The sequence below is a fragment of the Serinus canaria genome, chromosome 6 (genome assembly GCF_022539315.1).
Source record: "Serinus canaria isolate serCan28SL12 chromosome 6, serCan2020, whole genome shotgun sequence".
In the NCBI taxonomy this organism is placed as follows: Eukaryota; Metazoa; Chordata; class Aves; order Passeriformes; family Fringillidae; genus Serinus; species Serinus canaria.
The window spans coordinates 15,768,667-15,782,398 of NC_066320.1; the positions used below are offsets into that span (position 1 = coordinate 15,768,667).

Below are 13,732 nucleotides of genomic sequence, written 5' to 3' on the forward strand. Positions count from 1 at the left end.
GTGCTCTGGCAGGCAGCTTTCACACCTGGCTCAGGCAGAAAGCTCTGATCCACGCAGTGTGAGAGGGCATCTGTACTGCTCATGCAGCCACAGCTGTCTTTTACAGTGCAGGTTTTAAGATTACTCTAGCTTAATTTCTTGATCTTAAAAATTTCACTGACTGGGGACAGTGGTAGGAAGAGAATCCACTGTTTTATTGCATAAAGAAACTGCCCAGGAACTGCCTTGGGCTCTAAGGTCACCTGCAACAACACTTAGCATCTTGTTTTTGTTCATCTTGCAAAATGTGTCTATTTTACAGAATCCACACAGAAAGATTCTAACCTTGGACAAGGAACCAAGCAAGGAACATTCAGGTCTAATTACTGATTAGCTGGCAAACTCCTGGATGAAACAAGGCTGTCAGTAGCATTTCATTCTAGTGATACCCTCTGCACAACTGAATGGCTTCAAACCAGGTGGGAAAGGAAAGGGCTCAACTTCATTCAGCAGGGCTTGGCTGATGTGTTATCCAGGAAACTGACTCAGCAGTAGCTTTGAAATCAAAAATGTTCATCTGCATAAAACAAGCTGAGACAGATCAAGTTTCCTTGAATAATGACTTCAGTAAATACAGCCAAGCTATCCCCAGTACACCCGTCATTGTCATCCATCAGAAAAACTGTGGCTTCATCATCATATCAGTCAAAGTATGACTGAAATTGGTGTAACACCTTACATTCTGTTATCCATTCGGCTGAAAAACAAGTGATTTCAAACAGAACAGCCAGCATCTTCAGTGATACCTATCAGCAGCATTAGATAAAGTCAACATTTTGTTTTAAACAGTGAAATGCCACCTGTCTTAATGCTATGCTGTGTTCTGAGGACATGTGAAAGTGAAGTACATTTTTTTCCTTTTATCCTGGAGCCATTTCAGGAGTCTAAAAATTATCTGAGCAGAGTCTGGAGTGCAAAGGAGAGCAAACAAGGATGAACCATAGTGCAGGCTTGGGAATGCCTCCTACTCCCACCTGGCTCTGATAAGCTGTCCAGAATGAAGATGTGCATGCTCTTCTTACTGAGACAAGACCATTCTAGAGACAGCAACCTACTGGTCTTAGTAAGATGACCAACAAAACCAGTACTGGTTGTACGCACCATGTTGAACTCAGCAGCACCTTCCTTCTTGCTTTTCCTTCTCAGGTGCACTACTCACAGGTAGTCTACCTGCTCAGATTGATGACTGGTAAAACAACTTGCAACTCTTGGCAATAATAAGCCTTCCCTGGATGTGAGAGATAACTGGAGATAGCGGGTGGTTTTCAGGCATGTTCCTTTTAATTACAGGTCTGAGGTAAAAGCAGTGCCCCTCCTCTCAAACCAAACAGGTAGTGCCTGTAGCCGCAGATGGCAAGGACAATGTTTGCAGGCCAGGCAATATCCAAACCTACAGAGCCTAAATCCTAACTGAAGCAAACACAGGGTACTGGGGTAACAAGTGTCTTAAAGGTGAAGTTACAAGATTTCTGCCTAAAAGGCTTCCAAGAGTAAAAAAACAATGGGAAAAGCAGGTCAGACACTTAATTGCCTCCACTTCACCATCACAAATGGAAAGGAGAAATGAAGACAAGACCAACACACAAACCTGCTCTACCCTCCTGCCAAAGTCACTGACAGCATACTAAAAAACTCCAATCCCAGTAACAGCAGTTGTGTGACAGGCAGAGATAAGAAAGTTACGTCTGAGTGTTTTAAGAGTTATTACTGTAATATCAGCCATGAGAAATTCAGAGAACTGTTTTAACTACTACTTCATAAAACACAAATTATGCAAAGAGGCAAATACATTGGATCTTCAAACCTGTTTTATTCATCAAGCAAACAAGCAGAGGTTCTCTATAATCCATGTTACCCAAAACAAACTATGTGAGCTTTTGTACCAAGCCAGTACATTAAAAAATACATCTTTAATTTTGACTGTTGCAATTTTGTTGTGCAAAATATCTTATAAACTAGCAGCCAATTTGCTTGCAGGTTTTAGTTGCCAAAGAAGAGGACTGTCAACCTCACCAAGCCTGCATTCCTTCTAACTCCTTTTTTGTTTCGTTTTTTTGTTTTGATGGAGAAAGAATATTCTACTGCCCTTGACTGAATGTGCAGAATTCAGTTTTCCATATTTGAAAGGAAACATTGTGAAGAGGGATATAATTTATTTCCAAGCGCCACATGTTTCATATTTCCTGACAACTGTAGATTAAACTTCTTTCAAGGGTGATAATTAAAATTTTTATGAGCATATCTAATATTAAACAGCTACTGGCAGGCTATGGTGCCACGTCTGCTTAATGCACAGGGAAGAAAAGCAATAAAAATTAACTGTCAAAACAGCAGCTTGATCTTCCCTGTCAGCTACCAAAATGCACTCTCAGTCATGAGACTCCGTCCCATACAGAGGTTGCTAAATTAGTATAACACAACAGTTTTCTGCACATTGTCCAAACATTAAAAGAAAAAGAATAGAACAGAAGCCTTCAACATAAAGTGTTACTAGTTTTATTACAACTAAGTTGCTAATCTAGACTGTTGCTTTGGGTAATAAATTGAACCGCTGAAAATGTAGGCAGAAGAATTAAGAGGTGTCTATTTTTAGCAAAATGAAGGGGTTTGACCAAGGGTTGCACAGTCACTTCTGCTGAATGTATGTAACAGGATGTTTTCCTTTTTTTAACTAGATGTATTTCTTTATCTGGCTCAAGGCATGAAAATCATTGGCACTACCAGGCCCTCTTTTTTTAGTGGCAGTCAATACTCATATCAACTTAAAGCTGTCAGGGAAACCTGCAGCTTGGATTAAGCTATCTGTTGGAGGAAACACTTTTTTCTTTTCAAAACAAGGTACAAAAGATGCAAACAATAGGGTCTCAATCCCAAGAGAAATACAGTGTCCTTAACCTTATTTAATTAAATCATTAAGAATGCACACTGGAAACCTAAGCCACAAAGGAACCTACTGATGAAACAAAAAAAAAAAAAAAAAAAAAAAGAAAAGATAAATCTTAAAACAGTTAATAGAAGCTGCATAGATTTTGCAATCAGAATATTACATTAGTCATAGTAGCCTTAATGGAAATCTTTAAATTATGCATCACTCACAGAACAAGGTAAGCAGTCACAACTTATGAAATGCCAGAATTAAAATGGTCCCTTCAAATTCAATCATGCTGGACTCTGTAGAAATTCTGCATTAGTCAGTATTTTTGCACAGAACTAGTACCATACTCCTCAAACATAATATGGAGAAGTCGCTTTATATATCATAATTTAAAAGTCTTCTTAAATCTTCTATGTGCCACTTTTTACATATCATTCACACAAACACAAAGATGATTGTTAAATACAGCAGAAAGACTGAAAAACATCAACAGAAAGAAAGTCAAGATATATAACAATTTCAGAACTCAATGTTCACCAGTAAAAGGACATAATAAACAAAATACACCAAAAAAATCAAATTTGGACTCCAAAGGCATGAATAACTGAACAGTACCCACTGCATTCCTATAAAGGTGAAGGGATGAGTGAAAAAAGCAGATTGTATCTCCTTCATATGCTCCAGAAAGTTAATGTATTAAGTTTTTAAAAGGTCTCATATTTGAATAAAACCTGTCATATTCTTGATATCATTCTGGAAAGAAGGACAGCTGAAAGCTACCCCAAGGAAGAGATTAAGCCTTTGTTTATGCTCATGGCTTATTTCACTGCAGAAGGTTTGTCATTCCATAGGTAAGACAGCTTGCAAGTGCATCTAAAAGGGCTAAGGCCTGAGTCCCAAGAGTGAAGACTGATTTCAGAAACAAGCTTTCCATTTTCCCAGGCCCTGCCACATCTCCAAGGAGATCCCAGATGCCAGGAGTGAGTTATACAAGGTGAATAAAGTTTTGAAGTTCAAAATGGACTACAAAGAGATGCATGAAGGTCCTGAAGAGCCCAATCAATTTGAAGACTTCAAGACAAAGTGTAGAAAAACAGATACCAGCTAGGTGAAAGATACAGCAACTGAGTGTCAGTTGGATGTCCTGGATTTGATTTTATCAGCTGCCCTTGCCTAAATTCCACAGGAAAGTCCCTCTGGAGGGAAGAATTTAGTCACAGAGACTACTTAGATACTTCACTGGGAAGTGGCAAATGCAAAACTGGCAAAGTACAGAATGACATATTTAATAGTCTCTTAGCAACCTTTTTGCTGAGGAACTTTTTTCAGTAACTCAGTTTCTGCTTTTTCCAGATTTATGGCAGTCAAGATGAAGGAGCAATACTTGCCAGCAATTTAAATCAATGAGGATGGTTTCAAGACCTGTCAGGGTAAAGGAAGCTATTTCTGTCTTCTAATACATTTAGGTGGCAGAAGTTTTATTTCCCCAAGAAAGCAGCAAATTTGCATTACACAATTCTGTTAGCCTCTTTACATTAAAAACAAAGGTGAAAAGACACAAAGGGATCTCATCCATAAAACCAGAGGGCTTCCTGGGGACTTCAACCTGAAGCATAACATGGTAATTGCAAACAATTTCCATTTCCTTCTACAAACCAGGTTGTTGATTTGAAGTCATTAGAGCGTTGCTCATGCTGATGAAGTTTCCGATTCATAACCTGCTTGCCTGCTAACTCCACTTAAGTTTTATTGCCAGTCACAATGATTCAAACACTTTCATAAAACCTGGCAAACATAAAAATCACTGTGTATAGAGAGTCCTAACATCTTGATGAATTTAACCCTGCAGATTTATATTTCAGTTTGCTTTTCCATGCACGTGCCCATGGTCTTAAAATACAAATCAGCTGAACAAATTCACAAGACAAACTTCAGCACATATGGAATTGCCTTCCCTCAGCATTCTTGGCCTCCAAATGAGATTACAAGTGAGAAATGGGATACCATAACTGCTTGCTTAGCAGTAAAACAGTCTCTTTACATATATCAAAGATCAATGCTGTAAACTTTTATGACAGTACTGTATATGGCTGCTAGCATAGGAAAGAAAAAATAACACAATATTGCTTTGGGACACATTGAACAACTAACACAAACATACTCAAAGATAGAATTTTAATCTAATTTCTTGAAGAAGAAAATGAAAAAATAAGTGAAGAGTTTATAAACATGTTTAGCTTTATATTACTCTTAGTGGTTTTATAAAAATGAATTCAACTGGTGAAAAGCTGATATCTAGGCATGCTTTGAAAATACTGTGAGGTGACTAGAATCAGCAATGTCACTTTAAGTGCCACTTTAAGCAGAAATAAGACTGTTTTTGGCATCCAGCAGCTGTTGCTATTGTGATTTAAATTAATTATACTTGAAGGACCTTAAGCCCCCTCCCATGATAAATTTCTAATTAGCTAGGTCTAAACTGTGACTCACAAATGCATTTTGATTTTAAAATTATCATTTTTCTGTGTGTACAGTGGAGTTTAAATGTGCCAGTGAAACAACTCACCATGGTTGCAAAGGGTATAGCTCTTGAAGCATGGTAATAGATGGCAATGAAGTTGATGAAGAAGGCAGTTCCACACACCATTGCTGGAATAAGGAAGGCTCCGATGAACATCTGCTTTATCCATCGCCTTCCTGTAAGAAGGGACATTTCAATGGGACTGGTAAGATACAGCATATTTAAAAAAAAAAAAAAAAAATTAGCAAGCACTCTTGAATTTATATGTTTGACTACTTCTCCCACAAAAAGGTGAAAGAAGTAAGTAACATCATACTACATCAACAGAAGAGCTAAGAGCAAACTAAGTTTCATCTGACTCTGGTCACTCACAAGATGCAGCACATTAATCAATTTAGTGGGCCAGGTGAAAAGAAGAAAAGGGATACAGCATGAGAACATTTCAGCTGAAGAAGAGCATATGTTGACTAAGCTGGCCAGAGAACCTGGGGTGTGAAACCTGAGGGTGCATGTAGCTGCAGATGAGAAGAGACAGAGAAAGCAGAGCTGGCCCTGTGTAGAACCTGCTCCCACTCTGAGAGCACAGGAGAGCTCAGCACTGCTCCCAGGAGAACTCTGCACTACAGCTGCTTCCAGGCAGCACCTGCTCAGGGCTGGCTTGGTTGAGCTGGACCCAGCCAACCCAGACACACGTTCAGGATGCATTAAGGAAATGGCTATCCCTGGAAAAAGGCAAAATGCCACAGCATTTAACATACAGGAAAACTGGACTCCTGACATTTTCAGCAACAGAAAAGGTAGAAAGAGATTTCTAAAGTCCAAACATCAAGGGAACAGAACACCTGTTAGCAGTTATTACTAAATTTAGAGCTCCTTGAGGAGATCAAAGAAGTCCCTTTGGGCAGTACCTTAAAAATTTCACCTATCTGTATTCTCTGTAGTTTCTATGCTCTTAAATACTGTCGACATTTATACACCATGATATTAATATGCAATAAGTAAAAACTACTTTAAAAAGCATATTTTTTTCACAACAATCATATGTATTTTCACCATGTGCCAACATAATCATAATTTCATGGTTTGATACATGCTTACCTCTAAAAAAAAACTTATCTAGCTCAACTACAGAGCACAATACATTACAGCACAGCAACTCCTTTTTAACTAGATCTGGTTTTGTACAAATTGCTAGGTTTATAAACAGGCGACATGAAAATAAACTTCTAACCTCCAAACTCAAAGTAGAGTTGAGATTGAACATTAACAGGTATATCATGCTAAAAAAATACAAATTTTCTTCTGTGAACTTACCAGAATTATTTTTTTAAGCACTCTAGAAGATAATAGATATTGATTATTCTTTTATTGCAGCATAGGGAATGGATGAAGCTAGTGCACTGCAAGAATCTAACTGGTCATAACTCAGAGGCATAGTGGAGAGCAATTGAAGACAGCCTGTTCAAATCTTCTGTCAATTTTATTTGGCTTCTGCTCTCTACTGATGCTCATTTTGATTTGCTAAGTATAAAGCAGAGCATATACTGGAAAGTAGAACAACTTTCTTTAAAAGATGATATAAACAGTGCTCCCCATCTGCAATTAATGGTCTAGTAAATAATCTATACTTGTCCTTTTTGCTTTTTGTGTTAGCCTAACATAACCCCCTAGTGCACAAAGAAGAGGAACATGAGCTGTTTAACAACATGTTACACAAAAGGGAAAGGCTATTACACTCTGTGGATGTCATGAGCCAAAAATTATATACCAAGAGTATAACAAGCAATTTGGAAGTCACAACTGTTAACAGCCCTTTAGGTCTTTTAAACTAACCTAAGACTTCAGTTACCTTTTTAGAAAGCATAGCCAGTAGTGAGTAGATAATATGAAAGTTAAACATACTCAAAATATTTTCTGCTTATTAATAATCTAATGGATTCCATCTAACTCCATGAGGACTCTTCTACATTGGTGCAAATCAGAAAATAATAATTTCTCCATTTAACAATGCAATGAAAATGCTGAAACATGAAAACAATTTACCTCCTTGTCTAGCATAAAGGCTTCCTCCAAAATATCCATTCACTGGCGATGTTGCAGCATAAACAAATATAGCTGTACTAAGCATTGATCCTCTCCTACAAGAAGGGATGTTTTTGGTAAATGACATATAAAATCAAACATGATTAGACCAAACAAACCCCTGTATTTTTAGCAGAAGCAGCTATTTAATATTTTTATGTAATACAAATATTTAGAAGAGCTTAAACTGTAAAATCTGCATAAGAATGAGAACTGTTTGTACACAAGGCTTTGGCCAAGTCTAATTCAATATGGGAAAGAGAGTTTTGATATACTACACTCTTTCCTAACATGCATTTATTTTAACTGGAGTACAGACTCTCACCTCTGATAAATATACCCTGACATTTGGATGTGGGTACTTTGTGTATAAATAACTATTTACATGATCTCCATTAAGTGTAAGATTCAACTGCAGATAAAATGTCAAAAGGTCAGTATTAACAAAAATATACGAAGATTGTGAATAATGTTTCTGCCATCCCCCAGAAATTAACTTTTAAGATCGAAAGTCCTCATCTGGCAGAAAATTAGATTTAGAAACTATAAATACTATAATGAAGTCACAAATCAGCATTAAGTAGTGCAATCAGAAGAGCCTAGTAATTTTTAAATGTCACCCCATTAAATGTTGGACTACTAATTCTGGCATAATTTTTCTGAAATTTTACAAGCAAAGCTAATAATTTTAAATCAAAGAAGCCATTTCCAAATACATTTTAAAAGATCATATCTAAGAATAGGAAGATATAAATGTTATTCATTAATAGAATTGTTTCCCCACATCCCTCTGCTATTCTTCAACAGCAAATAGCAGTAGGTTTTCAGCTGACTTACTGTACTTTCTTCAAATTGGTTGCTCTGAGAGATTCTAGTTACTGCCATTTTGGTTTTTGAGGAACCATTCCTGGATGCCTGCTGTACTCAAAGAAGCAATCTTTAGCACTTAAGCTTCCATGACAGCATGACCAAAGCAAATATACCTGCTGGTCACACACACTGAAGGACTGTTTTATCAATATTTCTCTTTTAAAAGCTTCTTGTAACTTAAGACAATTTAGAGACACATGCAAAACCCCCAAGAGCAGGCACAGTCTGAAATGGCACTGCCACTGTGTAAATCCAGACTACCAGTAAAAGTACCAGACTTGGTGCTGTGTTCCTAAACATAAGAATTGTCTGCACCACATTTGGTCAATTGTTCCACTACACACCCAGAATTAAATTCACTTTGAAAGTGACAGAAAGGCCTATTGCAATAAAAGACTAAGTGCACATATCATTTCAAAAAATACTGTTCTGATACATTTTACAACTGACATGACTAACCTACAACCTCCCTACAGGGCACATAGATTCTGAAATGGTTTCATTTTGTTCTCTGAAGGGCTGATTTGCTGCACAATTAAAACTGTGTATGTATGCCTGCCTAGAAATATAACCATGAGACACAAGGAGGGGAATAACATCCTATGAAAAATGAAAATATGCCAAGATTCTGGTACTACAAAGCGGCTTTTTAAACACACCGGTAAAAGGCCACTAAATTGAAATGCAAGAGTTCCCTCTTGCGGCACATTAGAAGTATTACAACTTGTTAAAATCAGGTTACAGGTGATACAGATTAAAGTTTTGTCACTGCTTAAAACAAATCACTTGTAAAAAAACCCAAAAAACCCCAAACACAAGCCAATAATTCCCTCCAATACCCAAAACACAATCACTACAGAAGCAGATGAAGTCCACCCAGTAACCCAAAAATCTCAATCAAATTAAGAGGTAAAGGAAGAAAACAGGTAAACAACAAGTAGTGAGTTAAACTTGAGTATTGTTTCTTTTTTAAAATTGATTCTTTCCATTCAGGACCTATTTCTGGGGATTTTACATCAACACAGGCTGAGCACTATGTGTTCAAGAGAACTTAAAGAATTACATTTTCATTCCCAAGCAGACTTGTGATAAGACTGACTTAATGCTGACTTGTCAGCAGAAAACAGGACTATTCACAACAGAGCACACTCTTATTTCAGTCTTCACAGGACATAGTGGGGAAATAGGGTCAGAAATATCCTAATATCTTGTCACTCTGGATGAAACCAGGAGTGAAATATGAACTTTTGAATACATATAATTCCCATATTATCTACCAGTGATTCTGCAGAACAAACTAGTTTCAAAATAAATAATTCAAAAAGCAAGCACTAAAAGAAAAAAATCAAAGGAGACCAACTAATGTGGTAACAGTAGGACAAAGTTTCATTACAAATTAAAAGAGCACTTCTTAATACTACATCTGATTTACACATTACTACTAGAGACTCTCAAACACTTTTTTTCAGGCCACTTAGAACAATAACTTTTGTTATTATTTTGTTCACTTAAACATTTATATATGGAAGACATGGCACAATTATACTTACTCTGTGTATAAATCTTCTATCATTGCAACAATAATAACTATAAGAGACACAGCAAAAATTTGACAGCCAGAACCAATAAGCGATGAAAATATTAGAGGATGACTGGATGGTCTAAACACATCTCCATGGACCTGCTTCCACCCATACTCATCACCTAGATCTCTGTCCTGGGAACAACAACAACAAATTTTAAGTCTAGTCATGACAATTAAAGACAAACACACAAGCTACATAAAAACAAAAGGTCTGATTTAATAAAGCAACTTCAAGTGAAGTGTGTCTTCTCTTCTGAATGCATCAAATGGAAAAGTTTACTTTTCAGATGCTTATGAAGACAACAGATTGCTACCTGAATGTATGACACAATAAAATCTATCAAAATCCTTCCCTGTCCCTAAAGCCTCTGAGGTGCTTAGGAGTACATCAGGCTTCTATTACAAAGTCAGAATGGACCTAGTTAATCCTAAGGTTGGATATGAACATTAACACAATGACTAGAGAGAGATTTTTGGGTCGCAACCTAGAAGCATGCTATAAAGAAAACCAGTAACACTTTCAAGACACACATAAGGCATTTTCTGTCCAATTGAAGAAAGCCATTCAGAGCTGCTAACACAATGAATGAAACACAAGGAAACAATAAGCCTTAAAAAAGGAGTTTTTAAAGCACAGATGCAGATCTTACCATATCATCCATTTCTTCCTCCTTGCTGTATCTTGCATAATCTTTTCGCAAAGTTCTCATTAATATCATAGACACCAGGCCAACCAGAAAGATCACCATCATAAAAGAATTGAAAATTGAAAACCAGTGAATCTACAAAAAGAAAACACACCCATAAAATTTAGAACTGTAAATGTGTTTCAAATTGTTCCAATAAGGATAAATTGTTGCCTATAAAGACAGCCTGTCAGCACTAGCTAAGTAACAATAAAGCATACTGTAAGTGACACTACATCTTCAGAGAGCGACACTAAAACTGGCCTGTGAAACACCACACATAAACCTTTTTATCAGCCAGCCTTGCTCAGGACCAATTGTGATAACTTAGTTAAGCAGCAGCACAGTTTGAACAACTGGCTGTGCATGCTCCCTTGGTAAGCAAAAGGCAACACGATGTACTGCTGCCTTCCTAGAGAAGAGGTTCAAGTAGTGAAGCCAAAGGAATTATTGCTCTGCACAGGATGAAAATGTGCAGCAGCATTATTTTTGCTCTCAAAAGCATATACTTCTGGTTTTCACTGAGTTCCAAACAGAATGCGAAGTCTCTACTTTCAGAAAGCAGCACAGCTCAGTACACTTACCCTTAAGGAGATTACAACCACAGATTCAAACACAACTGATAGTGCCACAACTGATAACTGGTTTAGGCTAATGCTTTTTGCTCTGCATTTACTTCAGAAAGAAGTGTGCCCATGGCCAACTGCACTTACTCAGCTTTCACAGTTGCACAGTCGTGTCCCAGAAGTTTCATTGCTTCTGGTCACCTGAATGTATTTTCATGAACTACACTGTATTTTCTGCAAGCTTGAAGCTTGCCTGCATATTTATTGAAGCACTCCAAAAAAATGGAGCTATCCTATTTTAGCAGCAACATTGCCATTGCCACAACAACAGTCAGACCTCCCTGTTTTATTGTCCCAGAACACCTGGAAAATCTGAAAATTCAGGGATGTAATCCAAAAATTGCATGGCATCTAAACTAATGTGACCATTGTATAGGGATGTATTATAAGGCTGTCTTAGAACAATACATACCCTGTGCTGAAAGAAAGATGGGTCAAGGTACTTGTCAAATCGGTCTTCAAACTTCACATCTGATTTCTTCCATTTGACCTGAAGAGAGAAGTGTTTATATTGGAAAAGCTCCTTACAGTATTTTTAGCTATACTCACATGCAGAAACCCAGAGCACATATTAAAAATCATCCACTTTAAATGTCTTCGTCAATATGAATGGGGTTTGGCAAAAAACAATGGAATGATGCTCTTAAATACTGGCATCTACAGGTCAGACATAGAATGAACACCAGCCACCTCTCCTCATGGATCTAATCTTGTTCCTGCTTATGTTTAAGAACAAGGAAGAATCAGACTTGCACTATTCTCAGTTCTTTCTGTCTCTGTGAGGTTAACCAAAGATACAGATTTGTAGTTGTCAAATACCACAAATCTTTTCCATGATTATAGAATCTATATAATGTATATATACATATGTATACACATACACGCGATTACTATGAATATAGACACTGCAATTGCCAATAACTTACTCTGAAAACAAATTGAAAAGTATGTGTTTATGGACAGACTATCCCAGGGTAACAGCATATTACAGCTGTCAGCTCTCCACCAGCTGCAGAGATGACTGCTTTTGATTTGGTAAATGTAATTGCATTAATGAACGATATGGTGTTAATATGGTAGCACAAAGTATTTTGTCAATTTTTACAAGACTGCATTTAAAAATTAAAATTAAAACAATTTTACAAACTAAATACAAGCCTACCTGAAAATCTTTTTCAAAAGCATGCCAAAAATTATCAGGATTTTTAGTGATATTGAAATAAATGCAGCCCCCTTGTACACATCTATTTTAAAACACATGAGAAGGAACTATCCCTTCTAAAAGCTGTTCTCTTACTGAGTATAGAAGAAAGCATATAAATGTAGATTGAACACCCCAATCACTCACCACAGTCCTGAGACATGTTAAAAACCCCAAGATGCCAGCACTATTCACTTTGAGGTTTGATATTAATGTTGCTCAGTTCAAATTACAACTTTGTTCAAGATTAGTAACTTTCAAAATTGTTTCAAGCAAATACAGTTCTCATTAGAGCATCTGCCACTATGAAGCACAGTTTAGAACAAATCCACCAGTGACAATCTATGAATTAAACACCACACACAGGCCAGCCCAGCAACTGACCAGTGGTGCTGACAGAATTTGATAGAGAAGTCCTGATCTTTGCATGCTAAAAAGTCTTTTAAGGGAATATCATATGTTATTTTTATTACTGGTTGCTACTCAATGCTGTCCAACTTAAAATTTAGAGCAAATGGACTTCACAATGATCGTAGAATTTGAAAGAGCAAATTCTGAAATGTCTACTATCAATTTTGCAGCAAAAATAGGGAAATTAGTGTAAATGTAATTCGAAAAAGTACATACAAAATCCAATTATCTGCACTTCAAACTATACAACTTATTCAGCACAAAAGAAATGTAATTGTGGCAAGAATATTTTCTGAAATAAAATCCTATGCTGACCTCCACATATGGAAGAAAAGCAGTGCATTAAAATATGGTTTCAAATGTGTTGAACATGACAAGTGAACCATCACTTGATTAAAGTAACATTAACTAAATAAAGAGGAAAACTTAAAAAATTAATTTGGCTCAACCAGTAAGCATTGTTTATTCATTACCTTTTATCATAACAATTCAATATCACATCAGAGAGCTTCAGAAAAAGAAACTTAAAACCTTATTAATCATGTTATATAAATAAGAAATTTCTACTGGAATTGCAAAACAAAGTATATTTTGATATTAACTGCTTGCAAAGTATAAAAGCTTACAGTGGGTATTTATCCTAGATGAGAATCCAGTTCCAACCCATGACAGAAATGTCAGAAGTCCAAACATGAAGACAATGTGTACCTGCTCTTGGGTCCTCTATACTACTAGTCTCCATCCTTTCAGGGTATCTTCCTTTCCCACTAAAACATTTTTCTGCACATTACAGAAGCTCCAGTTTGTTTGGAGTACTTCAAAAATCATAATTTTAC

At 36.7% G+C, this 13,732-nt stretch overlaps 1 protein-coding gene across 1 annotated transcript in view; it reads right to left on the bottom strand.

Moving 5' to 3' along the window:
• Nucleotides 1-13,732, bottom strand: part of TM9SF3 (transmembrane 9 superfamily member 3) — a 45,372-nt gene that overhangs the window by 11,868 nt on the left and 19,772 nt on the right. The window contains exons 5-9 of the mRNA XM_009087377.4: nt 11,697-11,774; nt 10,623-10,754; nt 9,938-10,104; nt 7,479-7,573; nt 5,481-5,611 (exon numbers count right to left, since the gene is read on the bottom strand). Coding sequence (XP_009085625.2) covers nt 5,481-5,611; nt 7,479-7,573; nt 9,938-10,104; nt 10,623-10,754; nt 11,697-11,774 — 603 coding nt within the window. The remainder of the gene's footprint in view (nt 1-5,480; nt 5,612-7,478; nt 7,574-9,937; nt 10,105-10,622; nt 10,755-11,696; nt 11,775-13,732) is intronic.